Raw genomic sequence first — 23,331 nt, 5'->3', positions numbered from 1 at the left:
ACAACATGGAACCACTATGTCGCTAGTGTTGCAATTTGAGAGCGTGAAACGTTACAATTCTAATATCAATTTATTGTAATTTATTTCAAGAGTAACGCCACAGTACTTATTGTAAATTGCGTTCGAATATATAGTTTGTTTTCTATAGAACTTCTACATACATACATACATATCTGTCACGCCTGTCTCCCATTTCTATAGAACTTCTTTTAGAGAGTAATCAAGCGTTGTTGCAATTATTACAGAAACACCTTTGAAATTAAATTAGTAACAAATTGAAATGATCAATTAATCAAATTTTGGACCGACTTCTTGAAGAAGCAGGTTCTTAATTCGGGTATAAAATGGTTTGTTCTTATTGTGCTATTTGGATTTTTTTTTTTATTAAAATCAGTTTAGTAGTCCTTTCTGAATTAATATGACTAGTTTTGGCGCAACTGACGTTGTTTTTTTTTTGTAGAACATAATTATATTTGTACCAAAATTAGATATAAGCACTTTTCTATGAGTGGTGTTTAATTGTTCGTTTGTTTAAATATTTATTAAATTCTATTGAAATAGACTATACATAAATTCTTTTTAAAAAAAAAAAGGGAACAAAGATATTTTGTTTGAGAATATTGTTTCAATTTTGGAGAGAGATACAGAATCGACCTACACCTATTGATTTTGACAGCTTATTCTAATAATGTGATAATTCCATACAATTGAATGCGATATACAGTGATATCGTTAAAGGAAATGTTATGTGAAATCTCTGATCTCAAGAGAAAGTACTTTCTCTAGAGGTCATAGATATACCTCAGTATTTTCTGATATTGTTTAAGTTTTAAAATTGTATATTTTTGTACATACTTTTATGTTACTGTGATAAAATGAAATGAAACAAGAGAATAAATGTAATGCATTTAATGCCGTTTCTTTGTTTACCGAACATCCTCGAGACTAGCACTCGCATCCATCCACATTTATTGTCACACGCGCCTCCCCGGTCGCAGCCGGCACACGTATCACACCCGAGCAAACGTCACCGCATAAAATCAAATATAACAATCAATTAGGCTTCCTAATTTATCACAATTGGCACCTATAGAAAAGTCTAACAACAATACAAAATATGTTTAAACAATAATTTAAATGGTACAGTTAATATTCGCAGGGAAATAAATTACAATAGCTATTATCCGTTTACGCCACGCGCCACTAATAATACATAATTGCATATAATTCATTAAAACTAATAAAGTCCTCAAAACACTTTCCTCAGCATATTTTTCAAGCTTTTCTTCTTCTTGCTGCCGCCACTTTCGTTGTCTTGTTGGCCGTTTTGTGAGATTTCCGTGGACTCGGACCACAGGCTTCCAGTTGGGGACTCCGAGGCGGCCTTTTTGCTCATTTTCCCATTGAAAATTGGCTCCAAATTTCTCACGACCGGACTGGGCGTGCTTCTGCTGCTCTGTCTACTAAACGTTTTGAGAAAAGCCGGCGACGACAGCCGTCTCGTCTTCATCGTTTTCGTTTTCAAACTATTAAAGAATGATCCATTCGTTTTTGGTAACTCCTTTTTTGGTGGATTTGTGGCTGTACTCTCGTTGAACACTTTCGGTTCCGTTACAGGAGCGAAGAACTCGTCTTCATCCAGCGCTATGGGATTGTCTTGCAGTTTTCTAATGCTGTCTTGTCTGCCCCAGTTCGCTTTGGGGTCTTCTGCATTTCGGTGTATTATTGATGTTTTCCTTCTTCTATTCTTCCTAGCTACTTGCCATTCTCCGTCAAACTCGTCCACATCTTCTGCAGACTGGCGTGCTATCTGTAACGCCTCTTCGCTTGGCCTTCGCTTCTTCGCCGATGGCGTTGCGTGACCACTGACACCCTCTACAGATTTTCTTCTAAACTTGTCCTGTTTCTTTTTGGTTTTCTTCATGATTGGCACGAGTATCTGTTCCGGTTTACGTCTCCTTTTCATGTAGTAGAAGGCTCCAGTCATTATTAGACATTGGAATATGATAAACTTGAAGAACGTCACATTGCCAAACCAGCTGTCCCTGTCTTCCATGAGCGTGTTTAATGCCGACGCCATCTGTGTGAGTTGCTCCTGCAAGCTTGTCATCTGTTCTAGATACTTTTGTTCTCTCTCGTTGCTCTTTCGTCTTTCTTCGCTCATCTGCGCGACCGTCTTCTCGAAGGTCTTTTGCATTTCTTCGACCTGTTTCTTATATCGCCTGCTCAACTCTTCAAGATATTGCCCCGAAAGTGACATATTTCGCTCTAATGTCTGCAATAAAAAAAAAACAACAAAAAAATTAATGACAATCAAATGTTGATGAAACTTATTTCACTTCCATTTTCATTAATTTTACAAAAAAATCAGGCGTCTTGGTCAATTATATTTTAAAATATGACGACATACTAAAAGAATTTCAATAAAATATCAAAAATATTGACTTTGCATTGCTAAATTTCAAGTAAGAGATAAAAATGCTAAGATAAATACATAGTTACGAGGTCACAAATTAGATATAAGTTTGTCAATGACTTACAAACTTGGGCAATATTAAAATGTTTACCTCTATCCCATACGTGTTTCTCACGTGCAGCAGCTGTTTGGATGACTGTTTCGGCTTGAAGGGTAGGGTATGGCTGTGAATTTATAGGTTATGCCACACTTGGCAAGCGGATTGGCGCAATAAGGCTTTAGAGATGTTTTAAAAAGAACGCTGCTGTCAATCCTTCGCCCTCCCTCAGTTGCCTCTTACGACACCCACGGGAAAGTAGGGGTGGTCTATTCTATGCCGAAACCACAGAGTGTACCTACATAATAATTTAAAAAAATATTCTATCAAATACACACCTTAACCCTGTTTGACAACCGCAGGAATACTGATTCTTTCTGTAATGTAGCCTGAGCCTGGTTCTGATTCTGCGTAGTCTGACCTGCAGGCGTTGGATCGACTGCCATTTGGTCAAGTTCTGACATGAAATTATCGCTGTCAATCAAAATTTGATCATTTATATCATCACCGACATTTGGAAGTATATCCTTACTTCTTTCTGTGACAGACTCCACCTTACCGTTTTTTTCATTTTTTATAACAGCATCTTTGCTTTCATTCTCTACATTTACATCAGTAGATTTATCCGCTTCCGCTATAACAGTTTCTGTTGGTTGCTCTGAAATAACATCATCCACAACAGGTGTAGGTTCCTCTGCTTTCTCTTCCAATTTATCATTATCCCCTTTGGGTAATTCTATAGTTTTTGGATTATTGTCAATATTCTGTTCTGAACTAATCGGTTTTTCTTCTGACGGTAAGGTGTCGTTAATATCTTTATTTTCAGTAGAACTATTATCCTTACTGGGGACCAATTTAACTTCTTGTTCAGAATTTGTTTCACTGTTCACATTTTGTGGTGATTCGTCAATAGTTGCATTACTTGTAGCGTTTAATTCACTTTCAAAACTCGTATTTAATACAACCTTTTTTTCTTTAATAGCTAATATATTACACAGTGCAGCTAAATACTTTTTAGGAAATAAAGCGTTCATGTATGCGACGCGTTCTTCACTAAATTCAATAGTCTTTGTACTTTTAAAATCTAAACCGAAGAGTTGGCAAATTCCTGTACACTTTAAAGTCTCCCGTAGGAACACTTGGCGTACTAAACTGACTAACTTGTCCGAACTACAACTAATCAGTTCATACACTTCATTGTAAAGCGTCTCACTGCAATTATCACATACAATTATATGGCTGGGAGAACAACACCGTTTGTACATCTTGTCTGTTGATGTGTCGTTGTGTTCAGAAGACATATTTTTAGGAACTTCCGTTTTGACTAACGCTTGTGCGGCTTTCTTCATTATAGACATGACAGCGTCTCTCGCAGAGCCGAATAAATTTTTTGAAGGCTCCGTTTCCGCGGCAGGTAAGTCGGGAACGTCTATTATTTCATCGTCTTCGTCTTCATCAATGTGAGCTATATGTTGTGAACTTTCCTTCTCCAATACTTCGAATTCTGATGTGCCGTAAACTTTGAACAACGAAATAGGACAATAATGTTCGGAACCGTGATGCGATAACATTTCTACCTTGATGAATTTCCCAAACAAATGCGGGTATAAATCAAAACTTTGCACGTCTCTCATATCTTTGGCGGTAAACTGACCGACGCTGGCCCATTCCCTGGTTGGGAACCGATCGCTAAAATACACAGCGATGTCTTTGGGAGTAGAGGAGAACAACTCGAAATTAGCAATTTCTATTTTCTGAGCCTGAACAGCTTCGCAGAGCTCTACCACGAACCAAATGCGACTGTTGCACGTATTGAGCATATATTCATCTCTATTGGGAGATAAAATGGAACTGGCCGAACCAGCTTCTGGATTTACAGCTACAATTTTAGCGCCACAAACCAGCGAAGCATAATTTTTCGATCGTAATTTCGTGCTTTTACTACTAAAATTTGTATTACTATGACTAGGTTGACTCGAGTGATTGAGTACTGTGTCTTTTTTCTCAGCTTCTGCGAGCTGCTTCTGTGCCCATTCTGAGAAAGATGGGATATCTTCTTGTGGCGTCTCTGGTTTCACTGGAATGTTTTCAATGGCCTTTGGTTCATCTTGTTGAGATTCTGTTGAGCTTTCATCTGTTGACAAAGGTGTGGTAGTTTGAAATGCATCATCTGTTTGTCTCATTTCGTGCATAGATTTTGATTTGATTACAGGCCACTGCTCGGCGCCATCTTTCCCATCGTCTGTCTTGCTAATCTTTTCCTCCTCTACTGCATCCTTATCCACAATAATAAACGACTTCGTATCATTGTGTTGATCGGAATCGTTGACGAACAAAAGTTCGTCGGGATTCTTAAGTTCCAATTTGGCATTCTCTCCTAGAGAGATGAGAACGGGAGGTTGCCCGGTGTCAGGTAACCTGAAACAATTAAAATGCAAAATAAATAATAGCTTCGGATAAAAAAAAAACTTCTGATTTCTGAGTTAAATTTGTTAAAATGATGACAACTGCATACATTTACACTCTTACCCATACCTTTTATAAGTGATATAGTTACAAAATTATTCGAGTTTATTAAATTATTTGAGAAATATGTCGGAAATTACTCCTATTTATATTTTTAATGCCTTTATTATTTCGTAATGATCATACTATTTAATTGAACTATTAATTTTACATATATTTTCATTATTTCACAAGTATGAGGAAATTAACCAGTCATCACAAACGTTAGAAATACCTTCTAATTGTAACAATCTACATTAGACAGATATTTAAGAAACAACAAAAAATAAAGCCATTACAATCGGTTTTACATCGAAAACGTCAGAACCAACATTCCGTGGGATGAGAAGGATGCCGTGGACAAATTAAAATGTTTGTAATCGTGGCCAGTACTGCCTAGTCACTATCAACTATTGCGACACATCGTCGGGAAGGCCGATACCAATCAAGCATAACGCTTGTAATGAGTATAACTCGTAGATAGTAAATGAACATACCTAAAATACGTAAAAATATAATAACATAACTTGTTTTGACATAGATCCTCGTATTCTATTTGGTCGTTTTATTAGTAAAATTAATAAACAACTATAAGAAGCACAAACATCCAGATTTTCGAGCCGACAATGTGAGTATTTAGTGCCAAATGTTATAACCATTTCGATAATTGAAAGTTGATTTTGAAGACCCTAAAATGAGGGCTACGTAGAAAATCCTATCCGAACACTTTTCGGGAGTTCCAAATAAAGACGTGAAATTATTATATTATCTAATCATGTAAATAAATCTTAGACATATCTTCAAACATACCGGATAAAAATGGTAAATATGTACTTAATGAGTGCACTGTGATCATCTTAATGTATCCGAATTCTGAAATAATTACATTTTTATTGTTTAACCATGAAAGTCTACGAATGTCAATGGCCGTGTTACGTGTAAAACATATTAGATACCTATACATTCAGACGAAAAATGTTACGTCACATTTGGCACGTATGATGCTTGCGTAGGTTACAAGTATTCGAGATATGAATTTGCAGGAGAAAGATATATTAAAGATATAATGGAGGAATGGGGCGTGGAATGAAACTGACCTAAATAAGTAGCAAATGAAACTACCTACAGATACATTTGTATTAGGGCACGTATGGGAAGGAAAAAAGAAGGACGAATAAAATAAAAAAATTCATTTGTCGCTTATCTAGATTGTTCTCTAAAATATATCCAAAAAGGCAAACATTTTAAACACCATAAAACCTTATAAAGTTGTAAAGCGTATTAGTCATCCGTAACTGGTAGTACAGGCAGAAGGTCTGGGATCGTCGAAGACCAAGCCCTCTCAGGATAATGGAAAAACCAAGAGTGTCAGCGCAGCTTCTAGGCGAGAGGAGCAGTAGCTCTAAGCGCCAGATGACAAAGAGCGCCAAAAAGCCAAATACGAAAAACAATTTCCAACGCAAATAAATTTTGATAGCGCCTTTTGCGATGTCGGTATTTGCAATAAAAGTAGATTTTTTAAAGTTTGGAAATTATTATTTATTTAACATAAAACCCAAGTACAATTTGCGTGAAGTGACCAAAGGGCGCCGAAAGACAATCTTACGTTACCCTGATCAAGAGCTAGGGCCAGCGTAGAATGATACCTGCATAAAAGGATGCTTACGTGTAAAATATCTTGGTGAGTCCTTGGTGGCCACCGTACGACAGCAACTGACATATCAGCAACGCCGCCAGCAGCGCCCGCGGCGGCGACATTCTGCACACGCCGCCGCCGCATTGGCGACGCACCGATACACCTATCACGGCACAACAACGCTCGGACCACGCAAAACTCCCCTCACGTTACCTTTTCATACGCGTCGCACGTCACTGACCTTCACTTTTGACACTGTATGCGAACGCACTTTTTAGCGGGAACTCAACTGTCACAGTTTGACAGCTCGCTATTTTAAAACAATTCCAATTTCAAAATATTTGGTTTTATTTATACAACTGATATTTCTCGTAATAGAACGCTACAGCTACCTGAATAAAATTGTCTTCAATTTGCGTATATTGCGGGCGAAGTTCCAAAAACAAGATGCGCTGTGCACTGAGACGCTAACAATGATTGGTGGATGAAACTTTGGCGCCTTAGCAGCGTCACAAAAACAATGCTGGACAATGATCTCAATAGGATATTGAGTCAATTGTAGCGAGTAAATTGAACATACACTGTGATTGTGATAGAGCGAATAGTTAATTGGAGGTTCAATAAGGGTAAACGTCATTGTTCTGCATAACAGAGGGAGACAAAAGTCGTTTGCTCTGTACCATTCGTGTTTCAACCGTAAAGCTGTTGTGTTTGCATGGCTGTGTTTTGGTTTGAAGGGTGGGATATGGCGTGACTTTATAGGGTACTGAGGAATAACACCTGAGTCCTCAGGAATGGCAACGCATGGAGGTATCATGGGCGAAACAGTATACTCTGTTATGTCCATGGCACTGTTCATGTCTATAGGCGACGGTTACCACTTTCCATCAGATGGGCCGTCAGCTTGTTTGCCATTCTAAGTTGTATAAAAAATATAATATCAATAAACTCAAAAACTACTCAACTGATTTTAAAAATTCTTTCACTTATAAAAAGCTTGATTATCAGCGAGTAATATGGGCTTAATATTATTTTTGAAAATTTTATCTACTCGTGTGAATCCGGGCGCGATCACTAGTCGTTAAATATAGAAAATAATTGTCTATTGCTATACCATAGATCACCCTCGTATACTACCACAATATTAAAACTCAAACAAAAAATACCGGATTGTTGTTTTATTACACAAATAAAGCTATTAAGATTTGATATAATTTAGATTTTATTTTAATATGTTTTCGTATTTTTAATTTTAACGTATTCATAAAACATAATAATATGCCACGCGGATTTCCGCGTATTTTTTCTGTTCTATATCCAAAACAAATTTCGTATTACAAGTACGTATTGAGTTAATTTAATCTTTGGAACTAAGGGTGGGTACAATATATAGTAATATGTATATATTGTGGTTACAATATCTATACATATATTGCCCTAGTAACAGATATATTAACTATCGGTTATCCAATATACAGTATAGAAAATAACAACTCGCAATGAATATAAATATCTCAATATAATAGGTCATAATAACTCAGTATATAGATAATAGATTTTACCCGGAGACTTTATACAAAAGTCGATTGCTTGGGTACCTCTGTCCCATTCGTGTTTCTACCGTGAAGCAGTTGTGTTTGCATGACTGTGTTTCGGTTTGAAGGGTGGGAGATATGGCGTGAATTTACAGGGTACAGAGGAATAACACCTGAGTCCACAGGAATGGCAACGCATGGGGGTACCATGGGTAAAACAGTATACTCTGTTATGTCCATGGTACTGCTCATGTCTATAGGCGACGGTTACAACTTTCCATCAGGTGGGCCGTCAGCTTGTTTGCCATTCTAAGTTGTATAAAAAAACCCATTCCTATTTGTAACTACAGTTTTTATTTGATGATTTATGCCACTTAAAAATTCTATCAGAGCGACTTCAAAAAAAGCGACATTAAAAATGTGAAATCGCGTGATGTTTGTATTAAGTAAATATGCTTCCAATGTATTTTACTCTATATATTTTTTTATAATTAATCTATTTTGCAATCCACAGGATTTCCCACGTATTAGTTCCATTCTCTCAGAATTACAAATAATTGTATTTTATGCAGAGCAAAAATCTACCTGTGCAGCTCATAATTCAAAATTATCAATGAAACTTGTCTTAGGAAAATAAATTGTTCAAATAGAGACTGTGAGACAGATTAGATAGATACTGTTTTACTGTTTATTGTAGTATTATTGCTAGATCTCGTAAACTTAGTTGATAAAAATAATAACGTTAAAATGCCAATATGGCGCGTCAGTTTGAAGAGCATGCGTAACGGAACGCGCTGACGTTTACACGCGTCGTACTTTTTTTTTGATGGATGATAATGGAATGGTAACCGCCCACGCTATCGGTATACACTGGCGGGGCACCAGTGAGGGGTGATAGGTGAGGATGAATAGGCAGGTCAGTAAGCCCATCGTGACGAATTCAATGTTAAATTGGTCATGATGGTTTCTAGGAGGAACCGCGTGGAGGTCGACCTGATAATGTAAATTGATAGCGATGGGGACTAACCTCCTCATTACTGGGGGAAAGGGATTATTGGCAATGGAGTTTGATAGCCCCATTACTAGCAATATGCCTTATTAGGTCGACCTCCACATGGTTCCCCCTGGAAACCATCGTGAACAATTCTTGTCGAATTCGTCACGATGGGCTAACTGACCTACTCCATCCTCACCTATCATCCTTCACTGGTGCCCCGCCGGTGTATACCGATAGCGCGGGTGGGGTTACCATTCCATTATCATCCATTAAAAAAACCTCCTCATTACTAGCAATCCCTTCCCCCCACGCGTCATACTTTACGATGATTGTTAAAAATAATCAACTGTAGTCTTACATATATATTTATAAACAATTGATAATGTTATTATTTATTTATTTATTTACACTTTATTGCACCAAGTAAAAAGAGAAATAACAAATACAGTAAATATTAATGAGAAGTGATACAAAAGGCGGCCTTATCGCTAAGCAATCTCTTCCAGACAACCTTTGGGTAGAGGACATTGAGAAAAAGACAAAGAGTAGGTGGCGCACTATTATATAAATATTATCATATACAAACATATATAGATACATACATACATATATACACATACATATATAATATATACACATTTAAATATATACATAACTGTTCGCGACATTATTTGTATATATGTAATCGTAATTTATAGTTGTTAAGTCCCTAGTTAATCGTTTCTGTATTCTGTTATTTTATATAGATTTTACATAGATTTAAGATAGTGTAAGTTAAATAAAGTATTTCTTTGTGTGTTGTCATTATTACCTACGAATAGAAATAGAAATTGTAACAATAAATAGAATTAAGAAATTGTAAATTGCAATAAATAGACGCTATAGAGTACCGATCTGAAGAGACACGCGTCTCGTTCTTTCTCGCCCCGTCCCGCTCGCGCAGATTCGCTAACGCGAGTTGGAAACGTTATCATGCGAGCGGGCGGGTATAAAGATAGGCCGCCTCTCGTCGAGCGGCATTCGCTTCCGGGCAGCGACACACTACACTTGAGAAGAAATAGGACAAGAAGAAAAAATACTCTCTTCAGACGGTACCGGAGGCTTCAGAATAGTAATCCCTGTGTTTCACTCCAGCCTGAACCAACGCCCCTACAGTCCACGCTCACCGAACGGCAGTCCACACCGTTCATCGTGGTCCTTCGAGAAGCCGGATTGCTGGAGGAACACCGTTGGTACATCGAGAAGCCGGATCGCTGGAGGAAGACCATTCTGAAGCCGGATCGCTGAAATGCCGACTACGAGAAACATGAAGTCGTCGCAACAAAAAGTCGCCGTCACCGAAGCCACAACGTCCGCCGCCACGTCGACTACGGCCGCCGGAACGCTGTCCGTCGCTGCCACGCCGTCCGTTGCTGCCACCACGTCGTCTGCGGCTGTCAGAATGCCTTCTGTCGCTGCCACGTCGTCTACCGCCGCCACCACATCGACTGCGAACACGTCCGGCGATACGACGACCACAGGAGCCACGGAGACTACCGAAGCCACAGGAACGACAGAGGAGACAGCAAGGAAGAAGGAACCGAAGCACGGCACGGCACGCACGGTTCGCACCACGGCCTCGCAGAAGAAGAAGGCTCTGGCCAAGGCACGGGAGGAGCTACTTCGAAAGGAGGTGGAATTGGCTGCTGCACGTGTCGCCGCCCTGGAAGCCGAATCAGAGGACGACGAGGAAATAGAAGACGACGACGCTACCGTCAGAAGAGAACGAACGTCGGATTGGGTTCATCGAAGCACGCTAGCACTCACGATGGAGCCGCATGTACCAGAGATAGAAGAAGTCACCGGCAAGCGTCAGGGGTTCGTCCCATCGAGACCCGTTGAAGAGGATTCGAGAGCGCCGCCGCCACAGCCGAGCAGCGACGCACTTCACCGGGACCACGCACGCCACGTTGACCCACATGCCGCCATTCCTACGATAGCAGCAGCGATGCAGTCGATGAAGAAAGAAGAACCGGTGCTGAAGGTGGGCATCGATTGTAATGAGTTTGCGATCGCCATGCAGATGGCCGCTCGCAACATACTGCCCTCCACAGCGTCAAGAGTCACCGAGTTGCCAGTCTTCAATGGATCGTCGAGCGAGTGGTTACCATGGAAGATGGCCTATGAAGAGAGCGCAAGTCAACTCACAGAACAAGAGAACCTAGCAAGACTGCGCAGAAGCTTGAAGGGGGCCGCAAAGGACGCGGCACGCTCCCTATTCGTCGGGTCTACGACCGCAGAAGAAGTAATGAAGATGTTAGCCGCGAGGTTCGGCCGCCCTGGAGCACTCGTCACAGCCGAACTGAACAAACTCCGCGCGCTACCACGACTCTCGGACAACGCAAGAGACGTCTGCCTCTTCGCAAGCAAGGTGCAGAACGTCGTCGCCACGATACGAGCGCTGAACAAGAGTCACTACCTCTACAATGAAGAAATAGTGAGAAACGTCACAGAGAAGATGCCGTCGGTACTACGCTTCAAGTACTACGATTTCGCCAACGACCAACCGGAGGGACAACCGGACCTCATAACACTCTCTCAGTTCCTGCAAAGGACCGCCGCACGATGTGGAAACTTCGCCCCCGCCGAGGAGATACCGTCCGAAGACCGGCGGGAGTCCGCTCCTAGGAAGACGGCGAAGACATACACGACGCAGGAGAAACCCGCTACACCACCGTGCCCGATGTGTCGACGAGAGGGACACGCTCCATCGGACTGCAAGACGATGAAGGAAGCGGACACATCGGCGAGATGGGAGCTAGCGAAGACTCATAGGCTGTGTTTCCGTTGCCTCAAAGTGAGAAGATTTCGCCACGCCTGCAAGAGCAAGAGATGTGGAGTAGATGAGTGCACGCAGACTCATCACCCTCTGCTGCACACCACGCGACAACAGCCGGAGAATGAAGTAACAACACACGTCGTCGAGGACGTCCGCCGCAGTCACCGCATCGGCAAGGGAAAACGACAAGATCGCGTTCCTGAAGATCCTGCCGATACGAGTCACCGGTCCCACGGGAACGTGCGACACCTACGCGCTACTGGACGACGGGTCGACTTGCACCATCATCGAGACGACGGTGGCGGAGCGAATCGGTGCTACGGGTCCCCCGCACCATTCTACATGGAAGGTGTGGCCGGGGCACGGATCAACGCAGCTCAATCGACGCGTGTTCACTTCAAGATCCGCGGGCGGAATTCACAAGAATACACAATGGGGGCACGGACGATGGACAGACTGCAGTTATCACCGCAGTCGGTACCACGCAGCGTCATCAAGGGCTGTCCACATCTGCGGGACATAGAGAGGGAGTTGGTCTATGAAGAGGGCAAACCGACGGTACTGCTGGGGCAAGACAACTGGCACCTACTGCTGGCCCACGAAGTTAGAAGAGGATCCGACACGCAGCCGGTCGCATCACTCACCGACCTGGGATGGGTACTGCACGGTACGAGTCGCGGCAGGACAAGACAGCAGGTGCTCAGAATCAGCCACATAGTGACGACACATGAAGAGGAACAATCGATGGAAGAAATGATGAAGCAACATTTCGCGCTCGAATCGCTGGGAATCGCACCGAAGAGGTCTTACAATGAAGAGGAACGTCGCGCCCTACGCATTTTAGAGGAGAAAACTCGTCCGTTACCGGCGGGAGGATACGAGACGGGGTTACTATGGAAGAAGGACGACCCTGTGCCGCCGGACAACTACGAATCGGCAATGCGACGTCTCCAACTGGTCGAAAGGAAACTCGACAAGAATGAAGAAATTAAGAAGAGGTATGAACAACAAATGGACACGCTACTCAAGAACGGGTATGCCGAAGTCGCCCCGCCACGGAGTTCCCAACGGGTGTGGTACCTGCCACACTTCGCCGTCATCAACCCGCAGAAACCGGGGAAACTGCGGATCGTGCACGACGCAGCAGCCAAGACGAAGGGCATCAGTTTGAACGACATGCTGCTGCCGGGCCCCGACTTACTTCAATCGCTACCGGGGGTCCTCATGCGGTTCCGGCAACGACGGGTGGCAGTCACGGCGGACATAAAGGACATGTTCATGCGGGTCACCATACGGGAAGAAGATAGGGACATGCAACGGTTCCTGTGGCGAGGAGATCGACGAGAGGGTCCACCTGTGGAATATAGGATGAAGAGTGTCATATTCGTCACCGTGTACAGCGATCTACGTCAAGAACAAGAACGCAGAACAGTACAAGGAAGAGTTCCCGGAGGCAGCAACGGCGGTGGTCATGAACCACTACGTCGACGACTACCTCGCCAGCTTCGACACGGAAGAGCAAGCCGTACGCGTCTCAAGACAGGTCGCACAGATCCACGGTCGAGCCAACTACTGTCTCCAACGGTGGGCGTCGAACTCGCATCAAGTGCGCGCCGCGTTCTCCGACACCGGCGGGGACAGCGTGGTACAACTCGACGCGGAGAAGATACTGGGGATGGTATGGCGACCTTCTGAAGACACCTTAGGCTTCAACTTCAACGGACACAAGCTTCCGCCACAGATAGCCAGCGGGGAACAGACGCCGACGAAGAGGGAAGCGCTACGAGCGATCATGTCACTGTTCGATCCATTGGGCCTCGCCACTCCCATCACCATACAGGCGAAGAAGATATTGCAGGAGACGTGGCGTACCGGTATCGACTGGGACACCGAGCTGCAACCACGGGAAGCGGACGCCTGGCGGAGCTGGATGGACCACGTGTGACGGCTGTCCGCGCTGGAGGTGCCGCGGTGCTACCCGGAGGTAGCCACGGCCGATACAGCGGAGCTGCATACATTCGTCGACGCCAGCTCGGACGCGTACGCCTGTGCCGTGTACTGGCGGGCCGTAAGCGCGACCGGCGAGGTCCACGTGTCGCTGATCGCGGCAAAGGGACGAGTGGCCCCACTCAGCAAGGTGACCACGATACCGCGACTGGAGCTGCAAGCGGCCGTCCTCGGGTGTCGCCTATCGCGCACGGCAGTCGAAGAACACGACCTGAAGCCCGCTCGCCGAGTATACTGGTCGGACTCACGCACCGTGCTCGCATGGCTACGCACCGGTCCTCGCGCATACAAGCCGTTCGTCGCGCATAGAGTCGCCGAGATCGTCGAAGAAACGAAGACGAACGAGTGGAGATGGATACCGACGCGGCACAACGTAGCAGACGACGCCACACGCGACCCACCGACGGACTTCGGCTCGCAGCATAGATGGTTCCGTGGGCCGGACTTCCTGTACCTCCCCGAAGAGCAGTGGCCGCGTGAAGATAGTACGAGCGACGATAGTCAAGCGGAAACGGGAGAAGAACGCGTACACAAGCTACAGAACGCGACGCAGTTGTCTATAGCATTACCCGATCCGTCACGTTTTTCTAATTGGTTAAAACTTGTTCGCAGTTCAGCACGGGTATTGCAGTTCATCGACCTCCTGCGACCGACCAGTCAACGCTGTACCGCTATCCGAAAGAGAAACAAGAAGAAAGAGAGCGCCGACCCCACTTGGACCCGCACGAAGAAAGTCGATAGAGAGAAGACGAAGATGAAAATCAAGAACAGCAATAGTCCATCTGTGTGTTTCATCCCCATAGACACACACTACCTAGATCGCGCGCGACGGCTATGGATTCGCGCGATACAACAAGAGGCGTTCGGCGACGAAATCGCAGCATTGAAACATGGGAAACAGCTGCCGTCATCCAGTCGACTCATACAGCTGTCAGTCGTCATAGACAACGACGACATTCTGCGACTTCGATCGAGAATAGCAGCCGCCGCCGATTTGTCAGCCGAGCAACGAGAGCCCCCATCGTCGACGGAAACCACACCTGGGTGCGCCTATACATCGCATGGGTGCATCGGAAACTTCACCACGGCGGCTTCGAGATCACCACGAACGAGGTGCGACAACACTTGTGGGTGTTGCGCCTACGACACGCCGTCCGCAGTGAACTGAAGAGGTGTCAGCTGTGCCGCCTACGAAGAGCAAGACCGGCGCAGCCGTCAACGGGCAACCATCCACAGAGCAGGCTGGCGCATCATCAACGACCGTTCACGTTCACCGGCCTAGACTACTTCGGGCCTATGACCGTGACAGTGGGCCGCACTCACCAGAAACGATACGGAGTGCTCTTCACCTGCCTAACGACGCGCGCAGTCCACCTAGAAATCGCCGGCAGCCTCAGCACGGACTCCGCCATAATGGCCCTGCGGCGCTTCATAAGCCGCAGAGGGTGTCCCACTGAGCTATGGTCCGACCAAGGCACCAACCTCAAAGGTGCTGACGTCGAACTGAAGAAAGCAGCCGAGGAAGCCATCCAAGAAGAGTCATCAGTCCATTTCATCCGGTGGCGCTACATTCCCCCGAGCGCACCCTTCATGGGAGGTGCGTGGGAACGGCTGGTGCGTAGTGTGAAGACCGCACTAGCCGCTACGTTGAACGAGCGGGCCCCCAAGGAAGAGGTCCTCCACACTCTGCTGGTCGAGGTCGAGCACACCCTCAATAGTCGACCGCTAACCCACGTGTCAACATCGGCAGACGACGACAGCGCCCTAACCCCCAATCACTTCATATTGGGCGGTCCATCGCGCGTCCCACTGCCAGGCAGCTTCACAGAGAGCGACGCGGCGGGACACAAGGAGTGGCGTGCCAGCCAGAGGCTAGCTGACTGCTTCTGGAACCGGTGGGTGAAGGAGTACCTACCCGAGTTGCAACACCGGCGGGAGCCCCGAGCTACACACGGAGCCATCAAAATGGACGACCTGGTCCTGATAGCTGATGGGACCTTGCCTCGCAACACGTGGCCGCGAGGCGTGGTGGTGGCGACCTACCCTGGACCAGACGGCGAGATCCGAGCAGTCGACGTGCGGACGAACAAGGGCATCCTACGGCGACCCACTAAGAAGCTGATCATACTGCCCACATCGACATCGAGCGACGCGAACACGAGTTAACTCCAGCTACGAGAGCTGCGGCGGGAGATTATGTTCGCGACATTATTTGTATATATGTAATCGTAATTTATAGTTGTTAAGTCCCTAGTTAATCGTTTCTGTATTCTGTTATTTTATATAGATTTTACATAGATTTAAGATAGTGTAAGTTAAATAAAGTATTTCTTTGTGTGTTGTCATTATTACCTACGAATAGAAATAGAAATTGTAACAATAAATAGAATTAAGAAATTGTAAATTGCAATAAATAGACGCTATAGAGTACCGATCTGAAGAGACACGCGTCTCGTTCTTTCTCGCCCCGTCCCGCTCGCGCAGATTCGCTAACGCGAGTTGGAAACGTTATCATGCGAGCGGGCGGGTATAAAGATAGGCCGCCTCTCGTCGAGCGGCATTCGCTTCCGGGCAGCGACACACTACACTCGAGAAGAAATAGGACAAGAAGAAAAAATACTCTCTTCAGACGGTACCGGAGGCTTCAGAATAGTAATCCCTGTGTTTCACTCCAGCCTGAACCAACGCCCCTACAGTCCACGCTCACCGAACGGCAGTCCACACCGTTCAATAACATACATACATACATACACATACATACATAATACATATTATCTATATTTTAAAATAGTCTGCACTTTAATAATGAATAATAAACCGATAAATCAATGCATCAATGAACATTTTACGTTTATTATCGCAAATTTGTTTACATTTCTTTATATATATATATTATTTAATATTACATACATAGCGTGAATTTACTGGGTACAGAGGAATAACACCTGAGTCCTCAGGAATGGCAACGCATGGGAGGTATCATGGGCGGAACAGTACACTCTGTTATGTCCATGGTACTGCTCATGTTTATAGGCGACGGTTGCCACTTTCCATCAGGTGGGCCGTCAGTTTGTTTGCCATTCTAAGTAGTATAAAAAAAAATACATTTCATTACGAACTGATCAATGTATAAATATGACAACGGTGCCTTATATTAAAAAAAAATTAATATGAACCACAGTTTCCCAACCATTATTTTGGCTACAGCTCACTTTGCCAATGTGTTTTTTTTTTTTCTTGAAGCCCTTATTTTAAATTTACTAACCACATTTGCAAGATATATTAGACTATATTTCCTTTACCTATGCCCCCTTTCGGCATCTCAATTATGAATAATCTCATATTTCGTGCCTTATTTTTCACCGAGTCGACCTTCATGCGATCCCTACTGGAAACCATCATAGTAAACTTGTCATCTATCATCAAATACATTCTAGCGAAAAGCTATTTCGTCATATAATAATTCGCATAAACTCCAAACATTCCTATGCCGCGGTACCGGACGCAGGATTACAGTGCACTGCGATCAAAACTCGTTATTCCAGTCGGATATTTTTATGTTCTACAGCAGACTGGCTCGAAGTCTGCTCCATGTTGCTGCGAACAGTGTACCTATTGTAAATACATAAATAAATCACAAAAAGATTGTAAATCATAGTAAATCAAGGCAACAGTTCTGATCTTCGTGTTAAAACTTATTAAAAATACAAAGAGCCAACACTATTTTTATCTTTTAAATATCGTAAGAAACGGCTTGGAAACAATTCACTACTCGTATATATTTCACACTAGTGAGATCACCAAGAGAAGAAAAGTTTGATTAAATCCTGTACTAAAACCAACTACTTCCTATTCTTAATTACTTACCACATATATATTCCTGACTATCCATCCAGCTAGAGACTACGCTCAAGAAAGTTAACGGGTTTTTATAGTGAAGATTCTGATGCCATGACAGACAGAGGACGACTCGCTACCATCTGGTGGATTCGACAACCCAGAACAGATTCCTGACGCCGCAAAAGTGGGGAAGCCGACTCCGTATAAAATGAGAAATAGTTAAGGACAAGACTTTGATGTTGATATAAACATTACAGTATAAAAGATAGTTAAAATAATGTATAACAATTGTAAACTGTCATTTAAGAGTTCTATGTAGAACTAATGGCCTGTGAGCTAAATATCGTTCAAAATAAAAATAATGAAAGGTCTATCTACTGATTCCAAACCAATGATTTTTGAAAATTCGTGTATCTATGTGTATTATTTTTCGTGTATTATTTTATTATGATTATGTGTAAGTATATTTTTATTTAAATTTATCTTTAGCCTTTTTTTCTTCCTTTTTAGTCTGAATCTTATTTTTCTGTTACGCCTTGACCAAACAATTTTAATGATTCCTCTCCATCCTAAGGTTACCTGGAAGAGATCGCTGTTTAACGATAAAGCCGCCCATTGCTGTCTCTTGCTTTTATGTAATTAAGTTTATGTAATTAACAAATAAAAAAAAAAAACTGCCTCTTAAATTTTGTCACAATTGAAAAAGCATTTTTTATTCTTGAACAAATACTGCTTGTCATTTGACAAACAAATCGACAGCTCCCACCAAAATAAACCCGGAATTCAATTAGAAACACAAGCGATGACAAAATCAAGAACACGAAGCTGACAATTCCCAAATTACATATGATGGTCATCACCTGGTTAACAATGATAAAAACTCTTAGCATTAGCAAATTAGTACATGCCATGTGGTCCCGGCATAGAATGGGCACCCCTTCCATTACAGCGAGTGTCGTAAGGGACTAAGGGAGGACAAGAGATGGGCAGCAGCGTCCCTCTTAAAATATCTTTAAAGCCTGCGGTTTTTTTTTTTCAATGGATGACAATGGAATAATGACCCAGCCTGTGCTATCGGTATACACTGGCGGGGCACCAGTGAGGGATGATTGGTGAGAATGAAAAGACAGGTCAGTTAGCCCACTGTGATGAGTACACCTGTAATTCAGCACAATGGTTACTAGAGAGGACCACATGGAGCTCGACTTGACAGGGTATATTGCTAGCAATGGGGGATAAACTACCCATTACTAACAATCTCTTCCCCCCGCCTAACTGCGGTTGCCAACTCATCTACCAAGCGTGGCAACTACTGGCAAAACTCCCCAAGGAGAAGGCTTATGTTCAGCAGTGGACGTTTGACAACTGATATTTATTTTATTCCATTTTTTTATACAACTTAGAATGGCAAACTAGCTGACGGCCCACCTGATGGAAAGTGGTAACCGTCGCCTATAGATATGAGCAGTACCATGGACATAACAGAGTATACTGTTTCGCCCATGATACCCCCCCATGCGTTGCCATTCCTGAGGAATTAGGTGTTATTCCTCTGTACCCGGTAAATTCACGCCATATCCCACCCTTCAAACCGAAACACAACCATGCAAACACAACTGCTACACGGTTGAAACACGAATGGGACTGAGGTACCCAAGCATTCGACTTTAATATAATAATATTCCATATAATGATATTTAAAAAATAAATTAGTAAAGTTATTTACGGAACAGTACTAGTAATCTGGCTGTAAAGCGTAACGGTAACGTGTGTGAATCACTGAACGATTTAATTAGTAAGCGAGGTCGTTGCTTCACTGACCAACTCCAGTGTAGGTCAGTCACTCATTGGAATATGTTCCATAATAGTTACATAATGTAAGGATAGATCCTCGGAATAAAGATCAACCCCAACAATTGGTGAATCCTTAAAAGTTCTTATGCTTATTAACTTAAAACTTACAACTACTGCTCATGTCTATAGGCGACTGTTACCACTTTCCATCAGGTGGGCCGTCAGCTTGTTTGTCATTCTAAGTTGTATAAAAAAAATGCTCATAGATAATAATGACCTGAACAAACACGTGTCTACTTTAGCTTACTTGATGGAGGTTTTTTTTTTTTGATGGGTGAAAATAGTATGGTAACCCCGCCTGCGATAACGGGATACGCTGGCGGAGCACCAGTGAAGGGTGATAGATGAGAATGAAAACAGGCCAGTTAGCCCATCATGATGAATTCATCAGGAATTAACCATGATACTTTCCAGGAGGAACCGCGAGGAGGTCGACCTGGTTGGGTATATTGCTAGCAATGGGATTCTCAGTCTCCATCACTGACAATCCCTTTCCCCCCACTTGATGGAGGTTTGTATGCACTATATATATACATATAATACGTACAATATAAAATATTCCTTGTGTTTTTATAGATGTCACAATTGTTTCTACCAAAGCGTATGCATAAACATATCATGTTATGCGATGTTTAATTTGATGTGACCGAGGGTAATGACACACATAAATTATGGCTGACAGGTATAAATATATAAGAAGACAAAATACTGGGCCGACCTCAAATAACATTGCTGCAAGGTCATGACGATAATCTGAATGTAACAAAAGTAGAGATTTTTTTGTCCGTTTGTCCAATTACACGGATGCTTCTAGCTAGTTGGAAGTTAACAAAATTTGGCATGGATCCCATACAGATTCTGTGACAAACAATAGATCGATCGAAGCAGTTCTCAAACATTACTATTATGGTTAACATACCTAATATTTGTTTAATGTAACACCTACTAAATTTCATATTTTCATTTCATATGGAATTATAATCGATTACCCACGTGTATTGTGTATGTTTGTAATTTGTGTACTGTAAGTAATGTAAATAAATTCTCTATCTATCTACCCGTATTCAAAAGCTACAAGTTACTCAGCTGGCTATGGAGATGGCTTATTTTTTGATGGGTGAAAATGGTATGGTAACCCCGCCTGCGCTAACGGGATACGCTGGCGGAGCACCAATGAAGGGTGATCGCTGAGAATGAAAACAGGCCAATTAGCCCATCATGATGAATTCATCAGGAATTAACCATGATAGTTTCCAGGGGGAACCGCGAGGGCTATGTAGAGGGCTATGCTCGGAGTCTCTTTGCGTTACAGAATTCGAAACGAGGATATCCGCAAAAGAACCAAAATAACCGATATATCCCGAAGGATAAGCAAGCTGAAATGGCAATGGACTGGTCACATAGCTCGAAGAACCGACAACCGATGGGGAAGAAAGGTTCTTGAGTGGCGACCACGTATAGGTAAACGCAGTGTAGGACGATCACCCACTAGATGGAGTGACGACTTGAAATGCGTTGCAGGGATTCAGTGGATGCAGGTGGCTCAGAACTGTTCTTTATGGCAGTCTATGGGGGAGGCTTATCTCCAGCAGTGGACGGATAATGGCTGAAATAATGATGGAATGCAGGAAATAGGTTACTGTTTATGTCGGTCAATTATAATGTCACGGTAATGCAGACGTAAAAGGCACTAAATAATTTTCTTTTTTATACCACGGAGATGGCAAATAAGTATCTAATGGTAATATAACTATCTGATGGTAAACAGTTACTGTAACCCATGGACGCCTGCAGCACTATAGGTATCACGGGCGCGTTGCCGACCCTGAAGAAACCTTAATATAACCTACTGGGTACAGAGGAATAACACCTGAGTCCTCAGGAATGGCAACGCATGGGGGGTATCATGGGCGAAACAGTACACTCTGTTATGTCCATGGTACTGCTCATGTCTATAGGCGACGGTTACCACTTTCCATCAGGTGGGCCATCAGCTTGTTTGCCATTCTAAGTAGTAAAAAAAAACCTTTTTGAAAACCCCATACTGTTGTCTCTAGATTTATAAATAAAATGATAGTTTATAAAAAATCACCAATTACAAGATTAAATCAATTTTATATGTTTGAGAGAAAACACGATTTAAAAAATCCATTTTTGTCTTGGCCTTTCTACACACTCTAGATGTTTACGATTAAAGGTAAAATTGAAAGCAAAGAATGTTTTTCAATTAGTGAATGTAAATTTTTATGTTGTTAGCAAATCGGCCGCTCCCTAAATACCGACTATGTATGGTTAAATATTTATGCTGTCGCATAAAATGCCAGCGTGCAAACTGGGGGACAAGTCATATCGTAGCGATTCATTATGAAAGGACAGGACAGCTTTCTATTTGTAGCTCTGGAGCAACGGCCGTGGTGGGCGGGCGAGTGGCATACTGGGCCGCGCCGTGCTATGCCTTTGAAGGTATGAGTTGAGACTTCATTATTCTACTATTTTTTTTAATTTTTCACAAAAATACAGTATTACAGAAAGTATGTTACATTAGCATTCAGAAACCACGTAGGTTTATATTAATTTAAATTAAATTATATAAATAATAAATTAATTTATTTTAATACAACTTAGAATGGCAAACAAGCTGACGGCCCATCGGAAAGTGGTAACCGTCGCCTATAGACATGAGCAGTACCATGGACATAACAGAGTATACTGTTTCGCCCATGGTACCCCCATGCGTTGCCATTCCCGAGGACTCAGGTGTTATTTCTCTGTACCCAGTAAATTCGCGCCATATCCCACCCTTCAAACCGAAACACAGCCATGCAAACACAACTGCTTCACGGTAGAAACACGAATGGGACAGAGGTACCCAAGCAATCGACTTTTGTACAAAGTCGAAATAACTCGTTTTGCCACAATTGAAGCTGGATTTTTTTTTTTGTGGGACGCAATCTTAAATATATATTATATTTAAAACTTAACAGTATGTTTATATAATTCCCGTTGTGCGTGTATGTATATCCCTAATGATGTTACATGATTACGTCGCCAATTTGTAATTGGGTAATGTTAAAGCCTGACATATTAAATTTACATGTCATCTTTTTTTATTTTCATTTTTTTCTACCCGATGTAATATATAACAAAATTTTGTAGTTGCACAAATGAACTCTCTCTGTATAAATATTTTTCTTTAATAATATAAAACTACTTCTAACTGCTTTCGAGTTTTTATTCGCTCCACATGTCTTAAAAGACAGGTAATAGTGAAGGTAATAGTATCGATTTGTAGAAAAATATTTGATTTTTGAGTGGAAATTAAAAAGAGCGGCTGGCATCTCTGATCACACACTTGCTATATCAGAAGCAATAAGTTTGCCGACCATCGTGATAAACATCGTGAAAAACAGTGTCCAGTAAATATTTCACTGAACTAGGTGTTATCTTACTAAAGTCATATCACTGGTTATTTGATTAGAATTATATTATTTAATTCCGCTACCAGTTTCTTTTTTTTTTTATGGGTGAAAATGGTATGGTAACCCCGCCTGCGCTAATGGTATACGCTTGCGGAGCACCAGTGAAGGGTGATCGATGAGAATGAAAACAGGCTAGTTAGCCCATCA

At 42.7% G+C, this 23,331-nt stretch overlaps 1 protein-coding gene across 7 annotated transcripts in view; it reads right to left on the bottom strand.

Annotated features, from left to right (window-relative positions):
* Positions 1-583: 583 nt before the first annotated feature.
* The window catches only part of LOC113516615 (SUN domain-containing ossification factor), an 81,078-nt gene continuing 58,330 nt past the window's right edge, over positions 584-23,331 (bottom strand). For 3 of the 7 annotated variants that reach the window (XM_052901949.1, XM_052901947.1, XM_052901946.1), the window contains exons 2-4: positions 6,685-7,046; positions 2,852-4,931; positions 584-2,275 (exon numbers count right to left, since the gene is read on the bottom strand). In XM_052901949.1, coding sequence (XP_052757909.1) covers positions 1,250-2,275; positions 2,852-4,931; positions 6,685-6,776 — 3,198 coding nt within the window. In that variant the 5' untranslated portion in view covers positions 6,777-7,046 and the 3' untranslated portion in view covers positions 584-1,249. Of the gene's footprint in view, positions 2,276-2,851; positions 4,932-6,684; positions 7,061-23,331 lie in introns of those variants that run through there. The other 4 variants (XM_031907740.2, XM_026901044.3, XM_052901948.1 and 1 more) reach the window with 4 other exon arrangements.

Source organism: Galleria mellonella, unplaced genomic scaffold (genome assembly GCF_026898425.1).
Source record: "Galleria mellonella isolate WM207_F2 unplaced genomic scaffold, CSIRO_AGI_GalMel_v1 utg83, whole genome shotgun sequence".
Classification (NCBI taxonomy): Eukaryota; Metazoa; Arthropoda; class Insecta; order Lepidoptera; family Pyralidae; genus Galleria; species Galleria mellonella.
Note: the sequence above shows the minus strand (reverse complement) of the source record. Positions and strands in the feature narration are given on the sequence as shown.